The sequence below is a fragment of the Petaurus breviceps genome, unplaced genomic scaffold (genome assembly GCF_028583685.1).
Source record: "Petaurus breviceps papuanus isolate PSGF00001 unplaced genomic scaffold, PetGlider_PUasm1.0 90845, whole genome shotgun sequence".
Lineage (NCBI taxonomy): Eukaryota > Metazoa > Chordata > Mammalia > Diprotodontia > Petauridae > Petaurus > Petaurus breviceps.
The window spans coordinates 5743462-5768798 of NW_027187359.1; the positions used below are offsets into that span (position 1 = coordinate 5743462).

Sequence of the window (25337 nt, forward strand, 5' to 3'; positions counted from 1 at the left end):
TATCAGGGAAAGCTTTCTGACATTTGGTGCTTTATGAAAGTGGAATGGGCTGCCTTGGTGGGTAGTGGGTACCCCCTCTCTGTAGGTCTTCAGGCAAAGGATGGATGACCCTCTGTGGGGTATGCTTTTTTGGAGTATGGGTTGGATTAATGGTTACTTAAGACCTTCCTAATTCTGAAATTCTATGATTCTGTGAATACTGGATATAGTCAATCAATCAATAAACATTTATTAAGCATCTATTATGTGGTTGGCATTATACTGAGTGCTGTCATATATGTGCCCAACTTTTTGGGAGAATAAATTTCAAAGGAATTAAAGAAAGGATAGATAGGAGTCCATAGACTAAAATCCTCCAGGGAAAGTCAGCCTACAGACACAGGAAAACTCAAAAATAAAATTTTGAAAACATTTAGTGTTTTAGTAAATTATAAATTCATAATAGGTTGCATTTAATATGAGTCAAAATTCAACTAATGCAATTTGTATGAATTAATCAAGGGTTTTTAACATGTTGCTATATCATCAGTCTGTATTTGCCCATCATAGCATATGGATGTGATGTGCTGCTGCATATCATATACCAACATCTGGGTTAAAAAACAATTTAAGAGGAGAGGCTAGGTGGCACAGTGAATAGAGCATTGGCCCTGGAGTCAGGAGGACCTGAGATCAAATCTGGCCTCAAACACTTAACACAAAACTAGCCATGTGACCTTGGTCAAGTCACTTAACCCCAATTGCCTTACCTTACCCCCTCCAAAAAAAAAGCAAAAAAAAAAAATTTAAGAGCCCTTAACAAAAGGACGAAAGGAAGAATACTTCAGACAGAAATACTGCCAGCACAAAAAAAGAGGCTTCTTATTACATCACAACATAAGTTTGTATAATTAATTAGCATGAATAGTGACTCTAAAATAGAGCAGGATGCCAAATTACCTATATCTAAGCAAAATTATTATAAAATGCAGGTGAAACAAAATAAAAAGACAAAGTTGCATCAGCTTTTTGTGGTTTGTTTTTATGAAACAATGTTATTTGTTTTGTGATACAATGACAGAAATGAAGAATCTTTTAGAGATACAGTTTGAAAATTGCAATCAAAAGTGCATTCCTCGGGGCGGCCAGGTGGCTCAGCGAGAAAGAACACCGGCTCCAGTGTCAGGATGACCTGGGGATCAAATGTGGGCTCAGATACTCAGCACCACACCCAGAAATAACATGCCATGTAACTTTGAGAAAATTACTTAACCCCAATAGCTTTAAAAAAATAAATAAATAAAAATTTTAAAAAGGTGCATTCCTTTCCTAGAGAAACCATTCAAACAAAACTTTTAAGTTTATCTAAGGTAGTGAAAGAAAACAGAAATGAAGTGGATAATAAAAAAAAGGAATGATTCAATTGCTTTAAAAATTTAGTTCAGGGGCAGCTAGGTGGCTCAGTGAATAGAGCACCATCCCTGAAGTCAGGAGGACCTGAGTTCAAATCCGGCCTCAGACACTTAACACAAAAACTAGCTGTGTGACCTTGAGCAAGTCACTTAACCTCAACTGCCCTCCAAAAAGCAAAAAAAAAATTTAGTTCAAATGCTTAATAACATTAAAATTACTAAAGAAATGGAGAGTAGTTTGAAAAAAAGTGTTGGGGAGCCAAGATGGCCGAGTAGAAGCAAGACCTTCCCGCGGCTCCAGCTTCCACCCTCCCCAATCCATGAAAAAAGGGGACTCTAAACAAACTTTGGAGCTGCAGAACCCACACAATGACACAGAGAAGCTAACCTCCCACTGAGGACAGCCCAGCAGGCCTTCAGGAATAGGCCAGCACAGCGCTCTGGGAGCTTAGCCCAGCACCACGCTGAGGCTTTAGCCCTAGGGTGGGCCTGACCAGCCACCAGCCAGAGGGACTCCAGATCAGCAGCAGCTGTGGCTGTTTCCAGATTTATCAATACATAGATGCGAAGGACAAGGTGAGAGGCCAGTACAGTCTGGACTTTGGGACCAGTAAGTGGGAGTGCATGGCTTCTACCCCCGGGGCGAGAAACCACTGAGACAACCGGCACAGTCAGCCCCACGTGGCGGCTTCAGCTCCTGGCCTGCAGAGTGTAGGGGGACCAAGCACCAGTCTGAGGGGTCATCGCTCTTGCTTTAACCTGCTTGGATCTGGATTGCAGTCTAGGGTGGAGGTCCTGGGGTGTGCGTCCAGCTTGCCAGAGTGTGTGGAGACCTCAGAGAGGGCACCCATCTAATACCCCTGGCAGCTGAGAAAACCCCAGCGTTTGGGACGAAAACTCCCCTGCCTGGTGGCAGAGTCCTACTGTGGCAAAAAGCCCAAAAGTCAAATAATTGAGTGGCAAAATGAGCAGGCAAAGGAAACAAAGCAGACAGAAGATTCCAACATTACACTCCTATTTGGGGGATAAGAAGGAGCAAGGCATGGAACAGGAGGAAAACAGTGAAGTCAGTACTCCTGCACCAAAAACTTCAAAGGAAAATACAAGCTGGTTACAGGCCATAGAAGACCTTAAGAAGCAGATAAGAGAAGTGGAGGAAAAATTGGGAAGAGAAATGAGAACAATGCAAGAAAATTATGAAATGAGAGTCAACAGCCTGACTGAAGAAAATAATACCTTAAAAAACAGACTGACTCAAATGGCAAAGGAGGCTCAAAAAGGCAATGAGGAGAAGAATGCCTTAAAAAGCCAAATTTGCCAGATGGAAAAAGAATCTCAAAAGCTCAATGAGGAGAATCATTGCTTCAGAATTAGATTGGAGCAAATGGAAGCTAATGACTTTATGAGAAATCAAGATGCTGTTAAACAGATCCAAACAAATGAAAGAATAGAAGCAATGTGAAATATCTCATGGGAAAAACCACTGACCTGGAAAATAGATCCAGGAGAGATCATTTAAAAATTATTGGACTGCCTGAGAGCCATGACCAAAGTAAGAGCCTGGAAAGCATGCTCCAGGAAGTTCTCAAAGAAAACTGCCCTGATGTTTTAGAACCAGAGGGCAAAATAGAGGTTGAAAGAATCCACCGATCACCTCCTGAAAAAGATCCCAAAAAGAAAACTCCTAGGAATATTATAGCCAGGTTCCGGAATTCCCAGATTAAAGAGAGAATATTACAAGCAGCCAGGAAGAAACAATTTGAATATTGTAGAAACACAATCAGGATAACCCAGGATCTGGCAGCTTCTACACTGAGGGACCGAAGGGCTTGGAATGTGATATTCCGGAGGTCAAGGGAGCTGGGATTAAGACCAAGAGTCACCTACCCAGCAAAACTGAGTATCATGTTTCAGGGGAAAATATGGTCATTCAGTGGAATACAGGACTTTCAGGCATTCTTGCTGAAAAAAGCAGAGTGGAATAGAAAATTTGACATTCAGATACAAGAAGCAAGAGAAGCATGAGAAGGTAAACAGGGAAAAGAAATCATAAGGAACTTATCAAAGTTGAACTATTAACATTCCTACATGGAAAAACAATAATTGTAACTTATGAAACTTTTCTCAGTAGTTGAAGGGATTAGAAATATATATATATATATCTTTATATGAGGGTATGCGGGCATATAAATACATATGTGAATGTGTGTATATACGTTTACAGGTATACATAGATAGAGGGCATGGGACCAATTTAACAGGAAGGGATGATACTTAAAAGGTGAAATTAAGAGGTGAGAGGAGTATAATGAGAGGAGATGGGGAGAGACAGATTGGGGCAAACTATCTCATACAGAAGAGGCAGGGGAAAATGGTTGCAATGGAGGGGAAGAACAGGAGGGCAGAAGGGAATGGGTCAACCTTATTCCTATTGAATCTGGCTTGAGGAGGGAGGGAAATACACACTAAATAGGGGATCTCACCCTCCAGGAGAATGGGGGGGAAGGGGATGAGAAGGGAGATGATGGAAGGGAGAGCAGGCTAGGGGGGAGGGAAGTTGGAAGCACCCACTTTTGAAAAGGGACAGGATCAAAGTAAAGAATAGAACGGGTGGGAGGGAAATGTAGTCAGTCTTTTACAATATATCTACTATGTTACTGTTTTGCATTAGCCGCACATGTACAACCTATACTGAACTGCTTGTCTCCCCAGTGGGGGTGGGTGGCAGGGGGGGAAGGGAATGAATCTGGGATTGAAAGTTTTAAAATCAAATATTCAATATATATGTGTGTGTATATATATATATATTATATATATACTATTATTAATACCATCTTACATGTAATTAAGAAATGGGATGTACAGGCACTGAGGTATAGAGATCCACTGGAAAAGTCGAAACGGGTATGGGAGAAAATATGGGAGAGAGCAGATTGGAGGTGGGGATATCCTGTGGGACTGCTGTTTTGGGGGGATTGGTGGGGGAAAAACGGGGAGAAAATTTGTAACTCAAAATCTGGCGGAAACGAATGATGTAAATCAGAAGTTAATAAAGCAAATAAAAAAAAGAGAAAAAAGAGAAAAGCTATCAATAAAAATTAAAACAGCAAAAAAAAAAAAAAAAGAAGTGGAGAGTACAGATGAAGATATGGCAGCTAAACATCCTAATGTCTTGAAGAAAATATTAGAAGGCAGTGGTACTGAACAACAAATTCAGTAAAATGTGCATAAAACTTAAGGAAAGAGAATCCAGTCTATGTAGCTAAAATATTTTAAATGACAATAAGATCGTTTTTGTCATATCATTAGCGTGAGCTTATCATTAGGTATTATATCCAGTAATTTTTTTTAAATTTTGCTTTCCATAACTACTTTTACCAACAATGATTCCAGAAGACCAATGATAACAGAAAAGTGAAGAGGAAAGGAACTGCCTACTATGTGCCAAACACTTTACAAATATTATCTCATTTGATCTTCACAACATCCCTGGGTGATAGATGCTATTATTATCACCATTTTTACAGTTGAAGAAAATGAGACAAAGAGAAGTCAAGTAACTTTCCCTGGTTCACACAGCTAGTAAACGTTTGAGACAGAATTTGAACTGAGGTCTTTCTTCCTGATTCCATCCCAGGACACTATCCACTGCACTACCTAGCTGCCTCTAATTGTAGTAACAAAGAATTGTAAATAAAAGCAGATTCCCACAGGTTGGTTAATTACTAAATATGCTGTGGTAGCCTTTCTGGAGAGCAATCTGGAATTATGCCCAAAGGGCTATAAATACTTTCATACCCTTTGATCCAGCAATACCACTCCTAAATACCCAAAGAGATCATAGAAATGAGAGAAAGACCCATATGTACAAAAATGTTTATAGCAGCTCTTTTTGTGGTAGCAAAGAATTGAAAATTAAGGGGGTGCCCACCAATTGGGGAATGGTTGAACAAGTTGTGGTATATGCATGTTATGGAATACTATTGTGCTATAAGAAACAAGGAGCAGATGGTCTTCATATTTACCTGGAGAGGCTTAAAAGAACTGATGCTGAGTGAGAAGAGTAGAACCAGGAGAAATTTGTACACAATTACAGACACAACGTATGTGTGATGACCAACTTTGATAGAATGGACTCTTCTCAGCAATGCAGTGATATGTCAGTCCCAAAAGACTCATGATGGAGAGAAATATGTGTATCCAAAGAAAGAACTAGAAAGTACGAAGTTTATATCCAGGTGAAAGCAAAATACCTGATCTTTTTCTTTCTCTTATTTGGTTTTATGTCCTCTTTACCATTTTTCATTCCAGCTGGTACAATCCGTCCTTATAACCTGACTAACGTATAATGTGAAAGTATTTACAGATCCTATACTTGACTATAAGCTGCCATGGGAAAGGGAAGGGGAGGGAGGGGGACAAAATGTGAAACTCAAGGAATTGTGGAATTGAATCCTGTAAACTAAAAGGAAACAAACAAATTAATAAAAAAAGATTAAAAAAATAAATATGCTGTGGTAATGTACTAGAATATTATGGTGCTGTAAGAAACAACAAAGATGATGAATACAGAGAAGCACAGACTTACATGAAGTGAAACTAAGAAGAAAACAGCAACAAGCAAACAAAATATACAACCACACAATATAACTAGAAAGAACTACCACAAAAAAAATAAAAAATGAATTTTGCAAAAATGAACACAAATAAGTCTGGCTCCAAAAAAAGAGGCATGAAAACACCTCCTCCCACTTCTTTCTAAAGGTAGAGATAAACAGCTGTGGAATATTGCTGATAATGTCAAATTTTTTCATCTTATTCATCAATTTCACATTTTTTCCTCTTCTTCCAATTTCCCTTTTATTTTAGAAAATTATTTGGTATATGAACTGACCCCTCTGAGAAGGGTAAAAGGGAGGGACATGGTGGAAATGAAGTCAATGTAAAAACAATGGTGATCAAAAATGTATTTTGAAAAAAAATAATTTTGGCAAGTATAATATATGGTTTTAATAAAACTGCATCTTTTAAAAGAATGAAATGTTTTAAGAATTAGATTTTCAAGAACTGTTTTTAATGATTTCAAATTTCTAACAAATTAAATTTAAACTAAATTCTCTGAAATGTTATTATCTGTAATTTTTAAAAAGTGAAATAACAATCCTTTCATGATAGAAAAATTACACAACTGGTTTGAAGATAAAATTAACTTTAGCAACTGAAACAGAAACAAAGACAACAGAAATACCTTAAGTAGCAGACAAGCAGGAACACAAAGTAAAAATAGTCACTAAGCATTTATTAAGCATGTACTGTATGCCAAGCACAGTGCTAAGTGCTGGGGATACAGAGAAAGTAAAGACAGTCCTTTTTGTCAAGGGATGCCATATAAAAATAACTAGATATGAACAAGATATATACAGGATAAACTGGAGATAATCAATAGAGGGAATTGTTATCATTAACAGGAGAAGTCTTCTCATAGAGGATGTAATTTTATCTGAAACTTGAAAGAAACCAGAGAAGCCAGGAAGTGGAAATGAGAGAGACAAGTCAGTGAAAATGAGCAGAGTTTGGAAATTGAATATCTTGTACAAGAAACAAAATAGAGGTCAGTGTTACTAAATCAGAGTATGTTTAGGGAACTAAGATGTAAGAAAACTGGAAACGTAGGAGGATAGGTTGTGAAGGGCCTTGAATGCCAAACAAAAGATTTTATGTCTGATCCCGGAGGTGAAAGGGCACTACTGGAGTTTACTGAATAGCAGAGTTATATGGTCAGATCTGTGCTGAAAGAAGGTCCATTTGGCAGTGGCATGGAAGATGGACTGGAGCAAGGAGAGAGTTGACGCAGGGAGACCAGCCAGCAAAGTACTGCAATAGTCCAGGCATATGGCGATGAAGGTCTTCACTAGGGTGGTAGCAATGTCAAAGGAGAGAACAGAGTATACACAAGAGATGTTATGAAGGTAAAATTTATGGGACCCAAAAACAAATTGGATGAGGCAGGATAAGAGAAGTATGAATGCTTTATATGAATGTTTTAGCTGCAGATAGCATAAAAGCCAGTGAATTTAAATGACAGCCTGAAATCCTATCTGTAGCATTTACTTACCATGTGATCTTGGCAAGTCACAAATTCCCTAGATCATAGTTTCCCCATGTATAAAATGAGGGTGATAAATGAGATGGCTTATTAAGGTCCTATCCAGCTCTACATCTATGATCTAGATCTAAGTGTACATGTAGTTCACTGCTAAGTTTGGTAAATGTGTTCATTAAGTTTGCTGAACTGCTTTTTTTTAAATTCACCTTTTAAAAAATTCTTTGATGTTTCCCTTGTCAGAGGAATGGGAATGGATATAGTAAATCAATAAATAATATCAATCAATAAACATTTATTAAGTACATACTATATGTCATGCACTATAAGCACTGGAAAATGAAGGTAATAAAAATCAACTAAAATGCAAAAAAGAAAATTCATATGTAAAATATATTAGTAAACACATGCTTGACCTGTGGTAGAATTTTCTGAGTTTATATTGGTCTGATTAGCCACAGCTGGACCTTGATTCCAACATAATGATGTCATTCTGGTCTTCTTTGAGAATGAAGAACAACCCAACCATTACCAAAACAAAAGAATTTGCAGAGAAAATCAGATGTTTTTAATCAATAAAAGCTAAATTTTTTACAAATAATATTTTGTGATATCAAAAGGACTGCTCGCATCATATAAGGCTGCTTATAGAACTAGGTATAAAAAACCTCATTTGATATGAGAAATGTTGATGCTACTTGCAACTACCACTGTAGTTGAAATGATGCTTAGCAAATGATATGCATAACAGCTTTAAATGGTTCAACTTGCAGATAATATTGCAAGAAAAGTCAATTACCCATATGTCTAAAGACATCTGGAACCAATTGATCAAGAAACTAAAAGCTTCCCATTTTGTACTGCAAGTGAATAAAATAAAAGATGTGATTAAAGATACTCAGTTTATTATAGATGTATGTACAATACATTAGTGAAACTGCTGGTAGTTTGGGTAAGGTTTTTTATTTTGAAAATTCATTCATGGTGATGTCATATCAAGATAAAAAATTTTTTTAAAGCAATTGGGGTTAAGGAACTTGCTCAAGGTTACACCGCCAGTTATTTCTGGGTGTGGTGCTAAGTATCTGAGCCCGAATTTGATCCCCAGGTCATCCCAACACTGGGGCTGGTGCTCTTACTCGCTGAGCCACCTAGCCACCCCTAAGCAACTAGGGTTAAGTAACTTGCTCAAGATTACATGGCCAGGTGTTTCTGGGTGGGTGCTAAGTGTCTGAGCCCGGATTCAATCCCCAGGTCATCCCGACACTGGGGCCAGTGTTATTACTCGCTGTGCTACCTGACCACCCCTCAAGATAAATTTTTAACAGACAAAATTTTTAAATGAAAATGCTATGTGAGATAACATATACACTAATTATGCACTGACAGAGTTCAATTGTTGTCAGGATTGACTTTCTTGGTATTACTAGTGCTTAGCACAATTCCTGGCACATTGTATATGTACTTAAAAAGCACCTCTTAACCAAAACACACAACTATAAGCATTAGTTTAAATGTTATCCTTTGCATAAAATCATTGTCCTAATCATTTGTGTAGAAAAATATGAACAAAGAGCTACATAGTTTTTCAAATTGTTATAAGTAACCAATTTATAGAAACATTGCATTAAAAAACAGACTTTTAAAACTTGTGACAACAAATTACACAGCTTTCTGAAGCCAAAGCACTTAATGCTATCTGATCTAACAGAAATTAAAAAAACTTTTGTCATAATAATAGAGATAAAGTAAATTCATTTTTTAAATAAAATTTTCCTCCAGAAACAGTTATTTGGTTACTATTCTTAGAAAATTGCATTCTCTAGATAAAAACATTGCAAGATCTTCTAATTTGTATTCTGATCAAGAATGATCAAATAACAACATAAATGCATTAGATCTATTAGTAATAAACATACAAAAAATATTCTTGATGTTCTCCAATTTAAAAAAATTCCTTCTGTTAAATGAAACAGAAGTAAAGATTTGTTTATTAATCCCTTTACCAGTCTACAGAAATAATTCTTATTTTATCTTGAAGGTCTAAATATTTACAAATGTGAATGGTTAAAGAACCTATTTGTCACAGACAAATATGATATATTTGGCCTTACTCTATCTGAAAAATAACTTTTAAGGAGCTTCTCTTCTGTTACCTATTATGCTGAAATAAGAATTTAAGCCCAAAAATCTTACATTTTGACTATAGGCAAATAAAAAGTATCCTGGTTTATCAAACAAAGCAACACAAATTTATTACCAAGAACTTATTTGCACAAAGTGGGGTTTTCTGATGTTACTGTAAAGGTAAAATATCAACCTTAATTAGTAGCTAAAAAAATATGTCACAACATAATGGCACCATGTATTTAGAGAAATTGCATCTGAAAAACAAGTCCACATATTTCATTAATAATATTATTAGTATGGTTATTTTATGGATTGAAAATGTGAAAATCATAAAGAATTTTATCAATTGAGAATCTGTATATTATCTTATTTTCATAAATTTTTTGAAACTTTAATATTCTAAAAACTTAACTTTTGATTTTATTTGAAGTTCATTACCAGCAGACTTGCCACTTGGTGGTGAATTCTTTGACCATCTCAACTCATGAAACAAAAAAAAAATACAAAATGACCCTCAGTCTGAAGAAGCTTCCTCCTTTCTACTTCTGAAGGGAAAGAAGACTATAAGCCAAGAGAACAAATGGTGCTAAAGACCCTACTGTTTTCAGATTGACTCTATAAATTGAACTTGGGCTTTAAATGGGTGATCTTTGTCCAATAAATAATTGGACACATTACTTGAAGAAATGAACCTTATGCATCTTGACATTCTCACTCTAATTAAAATCAAAAAACAGAAAGCAGAAGCAGCTAAAAAAGGATGGTTTATGGGCTCTCTATAGAGAAGGAATTAAAGAAGTTAACAGAAATGGTTTTATTCTCGGTCCAAAGTCAACAAAAATATTTCTTGGGGCATTTGACTATTTCATATGTCAATGCTCTTAAATATTTACAAAAAGACCATGAGATAAATAAATGTAGCTGCAGAGGATGAAAAAATAAGGAAATTACAGCTAGGTCCTGATTAGTTCAAGTAATGGAGCTTCTGTAGAGCTCATATATATATTCCAATTCACACAATTCAAACTTAAAATATTATGTCAAATATGTTAAGTGGCTCCACTGCGATGAAAATATGGTGCTAATTTGAGTAATGGAAAATAATGGAACTTAGAGGAGTCTAACAAGGTCCCAGGTGTGTTTATTTTATAGGAGGTAGAAACACCACTGAAGAGAACAAAGATAGGAAAAAGAGATGGATTAAGACAAGTATACAAAAAGAACATTTGTGCAAGAGGTGACACAACTGTAAAGATGCGAGGGATCAAGGCACAAGCTATCTGAATGATGCAAAGATACCAAAGGTATGAAAAAAAACAGACTTGCCTAATACCAAAAACAAACAAAAAAAATGACCAGGAACAAAAAATCAACTACAGAGTTATGCTTCTACTCTCCTATCTATAAAATGATATTGAGAATCCCCTACACACACACTGAGTATCCTTGTTGAGAGTATCACAGGGCAAATAGCACACCATATTAGTGTCATCATACTTTTGACTAAACAATATGGGGAGCACAAGATCTCTCTGTGTTTAGTTTGATTACAGAAAAGCCTTACATTTTCTAATTGTGTTCTTCATCTTCATTGGAACCTCCAATCTCTCGGTCCCTCAGGTCTCTCCCAGGCCATCATACTGGTTCTAATTTCACTTTCCTCCATTTCCAATCTGGACGCTAAAAAGTTAACTAGTTCACCTGTCTTCCAGAGTTTGCTCCTTCATCCTATCAACTCTACTGACTTACCAAAACCCAACCCTCCCAACATTCTCCTCCTTTACTCACATGTTGCCAAACAGAGCTGGAAAAAATCATGTAATCAAACCAACTGGATCCACTCTCAATGTATATTGGCAAACCTCATCCAGGCTCTCACCACAACAGCAAAGCAATTCTTTTATTCCTTTTTTTATTTTCTATCCCTCTGCCCACAAAAAGGTATAATTGTTTCTTTAAATCTCCTATATGACTACCCTTTCTCAGAGGACCTTGCCTTATACTTTACTAAGAAATTTTTTTTAATGTAAGGGGCAAACAAACTAGTCTTGTAGAATGCCCTGAAGGAAAGACAGTGGCAGCATGTGCCAAGCAAGTCAACCCACCACAAGCACATTATAACTACCTACCCTCACACCCTAATGAAAAAATCCTAAGAACTTTGAAACCATGAGCACTTGGAATAGCAGGACCCTCCAGACCACTAAGTTTTAACCCTGGCCTCCAAATCCACAAAATGGAACAATCACTGGGGAGAACAAGCCCACATTCTTCAGTACCACCATACCAACTGCCACTGGTGGAAAGGTAAGCACCAGTGTGCTAGCAGTGGCAGCACCCACCCATACCACTGGTCCTGCTTCCAGCACAGGCTCCATACCATGATTTCAGGAAGCAACCACTATAAGTGGAAATATGACTTCACAGTAGCATCTGTGGGCAGTATAGTCCTGCTTCCTCAAAAGTCACAGTTACTGAAAACTAAGAAAAGAAAATTCCTGCTACCAATGTCTTTCATATTTTCAAATGGTTCAACAAGAGAAATGGATATGATTCTGTCAGTGGAAATGACATTAAAGAAAATTTGTTACTATCTGCTTTGCTACTATACCCATAAGATCATAATTCTTTTATCTGGCTTGCTTCTGAAAGTTCCAGTATGTGTTCTCTCTCCCATTCGAATATAAGCTAATATAAGCTCCTTGAGAGCAGAATCTGTCTTACATTTGCATACTCAGAACTTATCTCAGAGTACTTTGCACATAGTAAGTGCTTAATAAAAGCATTTTAATTAAAAAATAAAGGTCATTTGTTACAACTCTCTCTTCTCTATATCTTACAAGCTCTTGATATCATGTACTATACTCTTCTCCATTAGTATCTAAAGAAGAGGTGATTTTGATGCCATCTCTCTCATTTTTTTTTTAGCAGACTGCCCCCATAATCATCCATCCTCATTTGATTCCTCAATCTCCTCTTACTTACTGGTTCCCTCCATCCTGCTTATAAATATGGCCAAGATTCTTCCATCCTGAAAAAAATAAAAACAAACCACTAGACCCTACCATCTCTTCAATCAATCATCCCACATCTCTTCTCCCTTTCAAAGTCAAACTTATGATGGTGGTGATAGCTAGTATTTATGCTAGACTAAATGGCCTCTAAGGTCCTTTCTAGTTCTAAGTCCTATGATGCTATAAAATAAAATTATTTGTAAATCCTTTTGAATTCCAGGCAAGAAACAGTATCCTTGAAATGCAACATACTTCCCTTTACCAAATATATTTTTGCTGAAAGTAATTCTGTGGCAGATCATATACTCAAGTAAATTTATGTTTTCAATGTTAAAATATTTAGACTTAAAATCTAATTGTTTTGTAATGTATTTTCCTTTCAATTATTTTAAATGTTTAAAAATATAAAACATTCTAAATATAAAACACCAATTTTGGTGTTAAGGACATAGATTCATTTTTAAGTGGAATTTAGTGGTGAAATAAGATTATATATAGAATTGTTTTATATATATACATATTATTAATATAAAATATATATTATATATAAATTGTTTTATATATATTCAATTATATATAGAAAATTGTTTTAAAGGAAGCTTTCTTAGGACACATATTAAAAGATCTATTTTCTTTTGCATTCAGAAAAAGTAGGATATTGTAACTATCCTTTAGGATAATTTAACTCATCTGAAAAATGGGTCAATATTCATCTATGACTACAATCTCTTTCAGAAACCACTATCTTTAATCATTTAGTGACACCTCAAGAAATTAGCTGTTAGGTTTTTCGCTAATTTCCAAACTCAGTAATCCTTTATTTCCTTTAATTCTAGGCTTAACTTCCATCAGGTACAATAGTTCTGCCTCCATTGCTAAAATGTTTTGTTGTACTAATGGAATAAATTAATTTACCTCTTCCAAAATGGGCCATCTACAAAACTGAAACAATAGCATGCCATACCTACTGCATTTACTAGCTGCATGACACTGGGCAAATTACAATCTCTCTCACTTCAGTTTTTCTGTAAAATGAGAACAACAACAACAAATTCAGCAATTATCTCACAGGGATACTGTAAGGATCAAATGATAAAATGTTTTCCAAGTGCATTCCAAGTTTTAATGTGCCATAAAAATATCAGTTATTATCATTAAATTAATATGTAGATTTTTTTAAAGATATAAGTAACTAAAGTTCATTATGTCATGTGTTAAATGGAACCTATATGAAGGATTTCTATGTTTATTTGTAATTCCTTGAGATGAAAGTATAGCAATGAGCCCAAGGAAGAGTAATTTCTTGGTTTGCTGCAACTCAATTTAATCATTTTGCATTTAGAAGTATTATATTTAGCAACTTCCTTTCATTTAATTATGTTCTGTTCATTTAATTTGAACAGTGCTAGCATTCAAGGCTGATATCTTGTTCAAACTCTCAATGGACTTTGTTTCTTTTGACTTGATATCTTATTACTCCATAGACAGCTGAGAAGCAACTTGTAAAGAGGAAGATGAATATTTTTGGAGGGTATCAGTGTGTCCCTAAGCTTGATACAGTATATATAATTCCTAAATGGAGGTATCAGAGAGTTTGAGGGAAAAAATCAAACCCTACAGTTATAATACAAAAATTATATATTAAAAATATATTAAATACATATGCATACTTTTTGGTATAACTGGACCTTCAGGAGGCTAAAAGCTCATAAGAACACAAAACCTACTTAAGAAACTAAATTAGCCTTAAAAAGATATTAACCCACTTATTCTGAAGATCTTTTTGAAGGAGAATAAAGAAAAAGATCAGTAACTCCCTATTATAGACACACTAGGAACCAACAAGACCAAAAACTTTGATCTGAATCACCCAAAAGGTACTGAACAATTAAACAAATAATGATTTAACACCATAATTTTCAAGTACTATGGAACAAAACAGCCTGAATCTTGTTGTTTGTTTGTTTTTTAAGGTTTGTTTGTTTGTTTGTTTTTTAAGTGATGAAGGTAGTGTGAAGATAGCAGTGTATACTGGATAAACTGACCTTGTTCCCTAAGGGTGAAATTAAAGTCCTATAATCCAAATCATTCCTTGAGATGTGCAAATTACTTGGAATTCCATAAGAAAATAGACCTCAATTTCAAAAACAAACTTTAAATAGAAAAGCTAATGTTAAATTGCAGGAAAATGTGTTGATATGTGCATGGTCACTAAAATGACACACCACTCATTCTGATGCCCACAGTTCAAATAAACAAGGTCTAACATATGAACAAGGAAAGACATCAAAAATCTACTTCCCCAATCCATTTCCTTTCCTCTCTCTTTTAACATTTCTCTCATTTCTTACCTCTCTTCATCTGCTTAAATTAAATTCTATAAGCCTTTATTAAGCACTTACTAGGTGCCAGGCTCTTCAGTAGACACTACAGATACAAATTCAAAATGCAAATAGTTCCTGCCCTGAAGGAACTTACATTCAGCTGAAGAAAAAAATTACATTTGTGTAGATAAATCCATACAAAATATTTATAAAATAATTTCAGAGGGAAAATGTTAATCAGAAAAGGCCTCATGTAAGAGTTAGAACTTAGGGGTAGCTAGCTGTCAAAGTGAATAGAGCACCAGTCCTGGAGTCTGGAGGACCTGAGTTCAAACCCAATCTCAGACACTTAACACTTAATTAGTTGTGGGACCTTGGCCAAGTCACTTAACCCCAAATGCCCTGCCTTCCCCCCTCCAAAAAGAAAAAAAAAGAGTTAGCACAAGTGGAGTACTGAATGGATCTAGGAAATTCAAGAGGCAGAAATGAAAGAAGAGGGGATGATAGGGACACACCTGTGCAAAGACAGTAAGTCATCTACGGATAACAGCATGTTGGACAGTCTATCGAAAACATGGAACATGTGATGGGGAATAATGTGACATCATCCTAGGAAGACGGAGCTCAAAGGGATTTCAGCAGGTCATCTGTTTTAAACTGTTTATTTTAAAGATAAGGAAACTGAGACCTAGAACAGTGAAATGACTTGTCCAAGGTCACAAAAGTAGTAAGTGGCACAGCCAGGATTGGAACACAAGTTCTCTGAATTTGGCATATAGTTTGGAGGTGGAGCCAAGTTGTAAAGGGCTCCAAATACCTAGAAGGGATTGTTGTTGTTGTGGAGTCATTTCAGTTATGTCTGACTCTTTGTGACCCCATTTGAGGTTTATTTGACAAAGATACTAGAATGCTTTTTCACTTCCTTCTCCAGGTCATTTTACAAATGAGGAAATTGAGGCAAACTGGGTTAAATGCCCAGGGTTACACAGCTAGTAAATGTCTGAGACTAGATTTGAACTCATGAAAATGAGCCTTCCTGATTCTAAAACCAGTGTTCTATCCTCAGCCCCAGCTATTTGCCCCCATAGGGATCTACAAAAGATTCTTCATCATAAAAGAGATATGGTCCAGCCTGTACTTTGCTGCTGCTGCTGCTCTTGGTGTTGTGTTGTTTCAGTCACGTTCAACTCTTTATGATCTTGTTTGAGATTTTCTTGGCAAAGATACTGGAGTAGTTTGCCATCTCCTTCTCTAGGTTCATGTTTACAAATAAAGAAACTGATGTATACAGGGTTAAGTACTTGCCCAAGGTCACACAGCAATAAAGGTCTAAGGCCAGATTTAAATTCAGAAAGATGAATCTTCCCAACTTCAGGATGAGCACTCTATCCACTGGGACACCTAGCTGCCCTAACCTCTACTTTAGGCATAAATATCTGGCACTAGGTAGGCTCATTAAATGGAACTCTGCCTATATATATCTGGTATGTAAAAATAAGCATTTATAAAGCACCTACTATATGCCAGGCATGTTGATAAATGTTTACAAATATTAATTCATTTGACCCTCACAACAACCCTGCAAGATAGGTGGGAATTAGTATGTCCATTTTACAATTAAGGAAAGAAATTTTGCAAATTTATTTTTTTTTTAAAGAAATCGGGTTAAGTAACTTGCTCAAGGTTACACGGCCAGTTATTTCTGGGTGTGGTACTGAGTATCTGAGCCCGGATTTGATCCAGGTCATCCTAACACTGGAGCTGGAGCTCTTACTCACTGAGCCACCTGGCCGCCCCTAAAATTTTGCAAATTTAAAAAGAGAGGTTAAGTGAATAATTTAATTACCAAGGGTTACACAGATAGGCCATATTTGAATTCAGATCTTCCTGACTCCAGGTCTAGCACTCAATACACTGGCATATGTTTCTCTCTGTACATCTATGTCTTTCCCTTTATGTATCACTACTCTCCCTTTGCCCTTTCTATCTTTTCTCATTAACTAAACATAATATATACAGAACCAAAGAACATGGTTATAATTTTCATTATGGTTATAATTATTGAGTGATGTTTTTCTGATATACTTCAAAGGCAGATAAGTGAAATATTTTATATTTCTTTATTTTAAAAGAAAAATTAAGTTGCTTTTTTATATTACATGGGTCCTCATTAGATTTTTCTATGTGTCAGTGACCCATGAAAATATTTCACATCCCTCCCTTAGAACAACTTTAACTAACATTTCTTAGATTAAGAACACATGTATGTTATCAATTAGAATGAAATTAATCCTAGAGAATCATCAAAATCCAAGTCCATTAATTCAATGAAAAATAGTTTTGACATTGGGACAATCTGACAACGCACCTAAAATTCTGTACTTTCAAATAGCAAATTTCTGTATGTCTTTTGACAGGAAAATCAAGAAAGTATGCCAAAATGATATACATCTTAATGGAAGTAACCTTAACAAAATAGTGACAAAAACTAAATATCATAATAATTTACCCGTGTTGTATTTATCAAATATAATAGTTACAATAGCATTTTACAGATGCATATAATACTATACAATAGTTTTATAAAGAAGGAAAGTAAAGCAACAAAAGGAAAAATATTTTTTCCTAGGTTCTAATGGTTAGACTTTGTTCTTTTTAAAATTATTTTTATTTTCTGTAGTATGGCCAACTTTTTGTTATTACCATGAAAAGTAGAGATGGATTTAGTTGTGGAATGAAGTCTTATGTTGTTTTTTTTTTAAACAATAAGTTTACCTTCCTAATTACATTTTTCAAGGGCTATTATTAAAATGGGCCTGCACATCCTACATGTATCAGAATTAAAGAACAGAAAAAGTCAGCCCAAACTTTTGCTCCTTCAAGAGAGCAGAGATTCAATACAATGCTATTGACCCATGTATATGATGTGTTAGAGGGAATCAAGTCACGAGGCTGAATTTTTCCCTATATTTTATAACTGGAAAAGGCAATAGATAATGGCACCTACTTCTTAATCATGCTAATACAGTTAGCAATATCTGACAAGGCCAAATTGTGAAAAGGAAAATCAGTATAATTCTCAAAATGAAGCACACGACCACATAGGGTACTAGCCTGTCATATGCTGCAATCATGAAGTTGAGGAGAAGGCTGATTGACTGCTCCACACTGATCTGGTGAGTAGAAGGCAGGCGCTTGTTCAGTTGGTAGTAGATGGATGAAATGATGGTTTCCAGACGGGACACACTGATCTCAGAGTTATGGTCCAGAGTGTTAAGGCCATTGTCTCGGAAGGCTTCAATCATATTCCAGATATCAACAAGGTGCACTGAAAATGAAGGAAAGAAATTAACTGTCACCTATTTTAAAGCACAGGATAGGCTTCGCATCTGTAAGATTTGTACTAGACTTCAGGAAAACAGATTCCCCCAAATTATGAGAAAACATAGGTCTGATCATTCATTCATCACGTATTTAGTAAAGGGCTTGATGTTATATGGAAGGCACTTCTAGGCACTGAAAGATACAAAACCAAAAACAAGTGTTATCTGTACTTAAATAAGTTTTATTTACGTTCCCCTGTAGGAAATGCCATGTATATAGAGATAAGTCAACACAAGGTACATAAAAATGAAATACAAAGTAGCTTTTGGGCCCAGGGAGGAGATGTAGAACAGAAGAATGACAGGGTCCTACTTGTACTTTAGGAACATCAAGATGGTTAGCTGTGTGAGTTTGGATTAGGGGACAGAGATTAGAAGTCGACAGGATGACCTGGGAAGAGGGATCAAGGTAAATTAGTGGTGGTGGTCTTGACCAGAAAAGCAAAATTCAGAACTAACTGAAGGAGAAAATGGCGAATGGTGTCACAGGATTCTGGGGTATAGAAAAAATAGCTCAGGATAAATGAATAAGAATTTCTAGTAAGAAATTATAAAGTCAGGCAAAGTCATCTGCTGCAAAGGAAGAAGAAATGGCACAGGCTTATGGAGAGAAGTTAATGTTTTGCAGAGCATCCTGAAGAGAATAAAAGAGAAAGAAACTCATGGAAAAATAAAGGAATCACCATGTAGCAGTTGAGATTCGATAGGATAAATCTGCAGGGAACCAGCAGTATGACTGTATTACTCCTTCCAGAACCAATAAGCAGTGTGTAAAAAGGATTCAGAAGGCAGGCAGTAAAGGTAATCCTGGACTGAGGTTTGGCAAGGCATGAGCAATGAGAAGTTAAGAAGGCAAGGGTTTCAAGTAGAGAGAACTGGATTCATTAAAATTATTACCTACAGGGTCAAAATTAGAAAGGAAAGAAAATGAGATCAGGCCAGGGGTGATAGGTTTGGTAGAATAACTGGAAGTTACAGTGAGGATGAAGAACAGATTTAGACATGAGTGACAAGGGAAGAGGGAAGAACAGGAAGTTAAGGTCAAAATGACTTCAGAGTTCTTGACCAAAAAAAGTGAAAAACTCCTATGACAAGTGTAATAAAATCAAAGGTATGACTCTCACTAGGTGAAGATGAGACAGAACAAAGGTATATTTGAAAATACGAATGAAAATTGGGTCATGAAAATTGGGGAGGCTGATGAACTTGTAGGCTAGGGTGTTAGAGATACTGAAATGGTATAATTTAAATAACAATGAACTGGGTGCCATGGTATACTCAATTACCCCTCAGCATTTCTGAAAGGAGGCTGCAAGGTCATCTAGTACAACCTTCTCGTTTTAAAGTTTAAGAAATGGTGCTCTAAAGAAACTAAGCCACTTAGCCAAGATCACATAAGTAGAGGTACAAAGTATCAGGGTGGAGATTCAGGTAATTGCTCTGCCTACCTCACAGAAATGTCATAAGGATCAAAGAGGACAATGTCAAATAATCAAAGTATTCTGTAAACTACAAAACAATATATAAATATAATATATGGCAATGTGAGATAAAGCACTGTGATTTACTAGGCATGAATGAGTATAGAATGAAATTCAAATTATAAAATCACAAATAATTTGTACATTATATTGTCTTAGCAGATAAAAAGCCAATCTAGAAGCCAACAAGACCCAAGTTAAAGTCTTGCCTCAGGCACTGAATGGCTATGCAACCCTGAGCAAGCAACCTAACCTTTCAATGCTCTAGACAATTCCTCAAGACTAAGTTACTGAAAGGTGTGTATCTGTATCGACATAGGGGGTTCCAAATGAAAGCACAGGTCCAATTCCTTTTCTAATCTCTATTCTTATTCAATTTTTAGGTATAAGAAAAAACACAGCTATCAATTCCAAAGTAAACATAACCAGTTAGCCATGTGACGATATATCTCTTTCAATAACATAATTACTTTGCAATCTGTTTTGTTAAGGCATCATAATCACTAAATAGCACAATATAAAACCATATAGTACTACATAAACTTAGACATTCAATTTCACAGTACAAAATGATGCCACATATTTTTGCCTAGGTAATGACTTCATGAGACACAAGAAATACTAAAACAAAATCAAAAGACAAATAGAAGAAAAATCTAAGACATTTCAAAGCAAAACAACTAATCTTGGAAACAAATTGAGGAGAAAAATTTAAGAATAATTGGATTATCTGAATGCCATGACCCAAAAAAGAGCTGAAATCCTATTTCAAGAAAAGTTCAAGGAAAGCTGCCCAGATCTCTTAGAACAAGAGGACAAAGAAGAATTTTTTTTTAATCTACTTGTTACCTCCTGAAAGAAATTCCAAAATGAAAACTCTCAGGAACACGTTGGCCAAAATCCAGAGTTTAAAGGTCAAAGAAAAAATACTGCAAGCAGCCAGAAAGAATTCAAATACAAAGGATTCAGTCAGATTCACACACAATTTAGCAACTTCCATTATAGAGACCCAGAAAATTTGGAATACAATATTCTAGAAGGCAAAGGCTTCTTGACTTACAGCCAAGAATAACTTAACCAGCAAAACTGAATATAATATGACAGGATAAAAAATGGATGTTTAAGAAAATAGAAAATTTCCAAGCATTCTTGATGAAAAGATTAAAGCTTCATTGAAATTTTTAGAAATGTTAAAAAAGTGAACATGAATGAAAAATGATAAAGGACTAAACAAGGATTAACTAAGTATGGGTAGATGATATATGGATCCTCTCTGAACCATAACACCATCAGAGTCATAGAGAGCATCCAATTAGATAAAATTTCATAGTGGTTCTCTTATGTCCTGATGATCTTATGAAAAGAATGGAAGTAGAAAAAAAGACCACACTTGGGTGGGAGGGAGGAGAGAAGGCAAGGTAGACTGAAGAAAATTATCTCATATAATCATGGTGCCCAAGAAGACATCTATGTAAACAAGGGGGAGGGAGCAGGAGAGGAATGGCTGAAACTTAAATTTCACTCTCAGCTGGTCAAAAAAGGAAGAATATACAGACATAGTTGGGTACAGAAACATATTTCACTCAACAGAAAGTAAGAAGGAAAGGGGAGATAAAGCAGAGGGGGAATTAGAAGGAGGGTAGATTAATGGAAGAATTAGTCCTGAGCAAAACAAACTCTAAGTGTATAAAAAAATACATATGGCTCTTTCTGAGGTAACAAGACAAATCTGAGGGGTTATCTATAAATTGGAGGATCAATAAATACGTTATTGTTGATAAACATGATGAAATGTTATTGTGCTGAACACTTATCAGCATAATAACCACAATTTCAAAAGACTAATGATGAAACATGCTACTCACCTCCTGACAGAGGTGAAGAACTCAGAATACATAATGAGACAAATGTTTTTTGGACATAGCCAATGTGGAAAGTTGCTTTGTATTTTTCTTGTATTCTCAATTGGGGGCAGGGGCTCTGGGAAGAAGGATGAGAAGGTAGATTTTGATTGAATAAAATAAATTATTTTTAAAAGATATCAATAAAAATTTTAAAATATAAATAAATTATTAAAATACAAATAAATTTAATTAAATTTAGAAAAGAAAAAATCTAAACAAAGATAATTTTGATATAACATGTTTAGATTTATAAAACAATGGAATAAACATTCAAATATTTAATATTTTTGAATAATATGTCTGTGTAAACTTTTTAGCAATATGTCACACATTATGCTTCCAGGATAATTTTTATTAATATTCTCAATATTCAGAATCAAAATCAACTCAACTATCAAAGATGAACTTCCATCTTAGCTTTCATCTTTAATGGGACAGCAAATTATATGGATTACATTCATATGAATTACGTGAATATAAATTATATGCAAATTTAAAATGAGGTCTCTTCCAACTACACAATCTATGATCCTATGATATTTAAAGGACTTTAGAGTCCCAATACAACCTCTTCATTTTATGGATAAGGAAACTAAGGACCATAAAGCTTAAGTGACTTGTCCAAGGTATACAGATAATAAGCATCAAAAACAGGGCTTGAACCCAGATCCTCTGACTCTATAGCCATTGCTTATTCTACCCTATACATTCTACCACCACCACAAATTTATTCCTTCATTTAATACATTCTCTTAATAATACATGTAATATACCATACTGTTATCTATGGTGTCTTCTTTACATTGCTTAAAATTTTAATTTAATCTTTCTGCTTTATACCAATGTATTTTTAAAAAATAGGTATTTGGAGTCATTAGTGTTTATTACAAGTATCTTTTTTTTGCTATTTTCACCTAAGGCTTACTGAACCCCACATCTATGCTAAAGTTTTCTATATCATACATTGTCCTCCTTTGGAAGTAGTTTTGTGATTTTTTTTAAACTAACTATTCCTCTAAATAGAATTCAAAGCTTTCTCAATCAGGTGAGTAAGCTTCCTGCCAAATATGGATATTGTTTCCAGTCTTCAAGATTTACACTCTCTCCCTCAGCCATCTCTCTGGTATCAAAAGCTATATCATATGGCAAACCAGATATTTCTTCATTCGTGTTCACCAGATAAAGAGACCATATCACTAACTATTCATTTTTCTATTTTGTCCTCTTTCAAATTCAGTATCATCTAAAATGAGAATAAAAAACTGACTCCAAATCCTCCAGCTGTCTACCTAGATCTCTCATGAAACATTCCACATTTCTTCCAACACATATTTGTTCTAAATTTATTCAATGTGGAAAAACAAAAATAGGTATTAATCAGTGGGTCTGATGAGTCTCACAAGCATGTATCACATCTCACAGAGTGCTTCTTCAAGAATAGTGGATAGCAGTTTACAGTGTCAGGTCTACAACCAATTGATTAGGTCTTTTGCTTCTGCCTGTAATGCCTATAAACCCTTTATGTTCCATCAAGGATGGAATTTCAGTCTTCTTCAAAAAATTCAAAATCAGTCTCTGAAATTAACCCATCATCTGTTATGTAAGGTGAGTGATACTGGGTTACTTCTGCTCTGTTGCTATGTAAATTCCAAAATGTTAACAGTGCTTTTTTTTTTTTTCCCTTTGAGGAACAGAGCAGTCCAAAGCAAGCCTGCTATAAAAGGAACACACCACCAGAGAGCGCAGTCAGGGCATCCAAAGGCCACAGAGCATTCCAGTTTACTCCCTGCTTCCTCAACCCTCTGAAACGTCCTGATACCTAAATGCAACTTCTCTTTTTTTCTCTTTTCCAATGAGTAATCCAAGCTGGGTATTATTATAAAAGAAAGTGAGGAGGAAGCACATTCTAATCTCCATGCTAACCCCAGTTCCTCTCCACAGAAACCACTGGCAGGCTACTTTGACTGCACCCAAAGAGATGTCAGGGTTCTGCTGAGTGGGATGCTGAGGATGTTAGGAAGCAACCAAAACCTGGACTGGGGTGCATTATTTGCCGGCCAGATACCACCTCTCTTTATTCCTGGGATCAAAGGTTCAAAGACATCATCAGCAACTTTGATAAGTAGTTAACTGGAGAAGCCTCAGTTCTGACACTATCCTGGGAAGGTGATTCCCCTCTCAGCAGCTGAGCAAGAAGAATTCAGGGACTTTAACTATGTCTCTAAAGGTGGCTAGAACTGTCTCCCTCCAAAGAATAAGGAATGGACTCAGGCGTGGGGAACCTGCAGCCCCAAGGCTACATGGGGTTCGACTGACTCCAAACTTCACAGAATAAATCCGCTTAATAATAGGATTTGTTCTGTAAAACTTGGACTCAGTCAAAAGGCCACATCCAAGGACCTACAAGTCTCAAGGATGCAGGTTCCCCCCCTACTTGAACTCTTCCATTCACCTCATGCTCTGCAATTTATAGGTTTTTTTTTTTGGAGGGCAATTGGGGTTAAGTAACTTGCCCAAGGTCACATGGATAGGTTTTTGTGTGTGTGTGTGTGTGTGTGTGTGTGTGTGTGTGTGTGTGTGTGTGTGTACGCTAAGTGTCTGAGGCCAGATCCGAACTCAGGTCCTCCTGACTCCAGGGTTGGTACTCTACTCACTGCACCACCTAGCCACCCCCAATTTATAGTTTTTAAAAGACCTTTGGAGTTTGCCCCATAAAAAGGGATCCCGGTGACAGACAGACTGTCTAAAGACCAGCCTAAGTACACAGATGCTAATGAACAGCAGCACAAGGTGATGAAGTCTCTAGCTATGGAAAACAGAAAAATAAATAAATAAAACATCCCTTAAATGTGTCTTGACAGACTCACAGACCTAAAACTAGAAGGTCTCTTAAAGGTCATCTAGTTCAATCCCCTGTCTTTACAGCTGAGGAAAGTGGAGGCCCACAGAAGATGGATGATTTGCCCAAGACTACACAAGAAGGTGTCAAAGGCGGGATTTGAACCCAGGTCCTCTCACTGCACACCCAGTGCCTTTTCAACTGCAATGTACTGTTTGCCTCTTCTGCTTCTGCAGTGACCACAGCAGAGGGGCAGAAAAGTGGGGGAGAGTATCAAGGACCTCAGTTTTCAAACCATCAGTAGACTTTGGTTGTTTCATATAATGAACATGAGAGTTTGGTCCAATGACACTGATGGAGGGGAATGAAACAAGTCCATATCAATATTATCCTGATAAATAAAACCAAAAAACATAAGCATATTATAGCAAGATAGAAGACAGAAAGAATCTCCTCAGGGATGCACGTAAAGGAGGTGAAATTTATTTCAGCTTTCATCAAAAATCAACACAAACCATCATTTCATAGGATACTTACTTATTTGTTCATCAAAGAGAGTAGTCTTCATGAAAAAAACTAGCTTATTCTCTAACATTTGCTATAGAGGATGAAATAAAGAGATTTCATGAAGAACTACACAAGATCGTCCAAATGAAATCAATGTATATATGATGATCTTTACCTTAACTACAAAAGTAGAAAAGAGGGAAGAGGATGGACTGTATAAAATATATATATGTGTGTGTGTGTGTGTGTCAACTTAGAGAC

The 25337-nt window shown here is 35.9% G+C and overlaps 1 protein-coding gene across 11 annotated transcripts in view; it reads right to left on the reverse strand.

Moving 5' to 3' along the window:
• The window catches only part of DTNB (dystrobrevin beta), a 375244-nt gene that overhangs the window by 308631 nt on the left and 41276 nt on the right, over positions 1 to 25337 (reverse strand). For 8 of the 11 annotated variants that reach the window (XM_069072001.1, XM_069071997.1, XM_069072003.1 and 5 more), the window contains exon 4: positions 18077 to 18290. In XM_069072001.1, the coding sequence (XP_068928102.1) occupies positions 18077 to 18290 (214 nt within the window). Of the gene's footprint in view, positions 1 to 18072; positions 18291 to 21691; positions 21801 to 25337 lie in introns of those variants that run through there. The other 3 variants (XM_069072005.1, XM_069071996.1, XM_069072007.1) reach the window with 3 other exon arrangements.